We start from the raw sequence: 1,806 nt of genomic DNA on the forward strand, positions 1-1,806 counted from the left end.
CTGAGACTTCGGGCTCAGACCGACCTGGGTGACTCTGGGCGAGCTCTCACCCCCTGGGGACGGGATTCCGATGGTAACTCGCAGGCGTTGCTGGGGACGCGGGATGTGCCCAGCGCCGTCCCGCCTGGAGGCCGGGCGGAGGCTGGGTCCCGGGGATCCCCGACGGCCGGCTCGAGCCTCACAGTGACCCGGCCCCTGTGCTGCGTTGCAGGAAGCCCACGCCGTCCACGCTGAAGGCCGGGGAGCTGCGCACGCACGTCAGCCGGTGCCAGGTGTGCATGCGGAGGACATAACGGAGCCGGCCCGCAGCTGCGTCACGAATGGTGCTACTCCCTCTTCCCCCTCCTCCTCCTCCTAACAGCAACGAGCTCTAGAAACATAGCCCGTGTACCTCACTGTCCATACGAAAACCATAAGGTGCCTGATAGGAACCTGCCAGACTAACACACCCTGCTTCGTTGGCCTCTGCTGCTGAAGGAGAACCAAGTCCACGCCGAGCTGCCTGTAGAGAAGCCCCCGGGCGCTCCCGATGCAATAAAGAGCATGTCTGTCCTGAGTCCGCTGCACTCCTGTGTGACGTGAGACCCACCAGAAAACCAAAGGGTGCTAGGAGGGGGGCGGCCTTCCATCCTGGGGGCAGCCCCTTGGCGTCCCGGCGTCCTGACAGATCCGTTCCACCCCCAGATGGATGGTCTGTTGAGGTCACTGTCGAGCTGTCTCAGAATTCAGGTTCCCTTGGTCTGTCCAAGTCTGGCCGCGTGGAGCCGATGGCCGGGCCCTCCCGGTGGAAGGATGGGCCGGCAGCCCTGACTTCCGACAGCCCCCTCCCTCCAAAGAAAAATGTCAGTCTTTCTGCTCCGTGTGGTACTATGCAGCTGCTCTTGCAGAAATCACGGATTTCCTGTGGAATAAAGGTGGTCCCCAAAGTAGGCAGAAAGGAAATATATATATATTTTAGTAATTTATATAGATGTCAGCAATTAGGCAGGTCAAGCTGTAGTTTCATTTCCACTGTTAAAATAAAGCTTACATAGTTTCTTTTAAAGCCTGTGTTGTCCTTTAACAGAGGTTTTTTAAACACTAGGGTGTCGAATGTGAAACACCAGTTTTCATTGTTCACCTCGAAACCAAAAGTTGTGTGTTGCCAAAGCCAAACCCAGGTTCACGGACGTGGTGTCTGTTACAGGGAGACGTGTCCTTTGAGTTTCTTGTTTTCTTCTGTATGAGATATCTTCAGGGTTTTAAACACTAATCACAAACGGAATGACTTGACTTCAAAAGCAACAGCCTTGAAAGGCCTTCATCTTAAGAGCATCCGCGTTCTGCGGCCTGGTGTGAGAAGCAGCTCTGTCCAAGCAGAATATCGGTGTCGTTGCCTGTAGGCACATTCAGGCGCTCCCTTGGTTCTCGAGAGCTGTGTTCAGACTTCAGCAGGGGAGCGAATGGATGGCAGGGGGGCAGACCACTGTGCCTGAAATGACATTTCACTCCAAAACGCTTTTAAGACTACTAAGGCCTTCTGTGTAATTCCTTTAAATGTGTATTTCTTAAAAATTCAAATTTGTAATAAAACTATTTGTATAAAAATTAAGCTTTTATTAATTTGTTGCTAGTTTTCCACAGAAACCTCAAAGGAAAGTTTACTGCAGGAGCCGCTAATAAATTTGTAAGCTTTGCACACCTTAGACCATATTTATTTTGTAGTTCTTCCTAATGAGTCACAGACTGGGTATCATTTACAGAAATTACTACAAAGAAAAACAAGTATGGTCTTCTTCATCCCTCCTCCCTTCTCTCCCATCTGTC

At 51.5% G+C, this 1,806-nt stretch overlaps 1 protein-coding gene across 1 annotated transcript in view; it reads left to right on the plus strand.

Moving 5' to 3' along the window:
* COL4A1 (collagen, type IV, alpha 1) overlaps positions 1-1,587 on the plus strand; it is a 78,869-nt gene extending 77,282 nt beyond the window's left edge. Inside the window, exon 51 of the mRNA XM_010831463.1 lies at positions 212-1,587. Within this exon, the coding sequence (XP_010829765.1) occupies positions 212-293 (82 nt within the window). The 3' untranslated portion in view covers positions 294-1,587. The remainder of the gene's footprint in view (positions 1-211) is intronic.
* The last annotated feature ends 219 nt before the right edge of the window (positions 1,588-1,806 follow it).

This window comes from Bison bison, unplaced genomic scaffold (assembly GCF_000754665.1).
Source record: "Bison bison bison isolate TAMUID 2011002044 unplaced genomic scaffold, Bison_UMD1.0 scf7180017864527, whole genome shotgun sequence".
NCBI classification, from domain to species: Eukaryota; Metazoa; Chordata; class Mammalia; order Artiodactyla; family Bovidae; genus Bison; species Bison bison.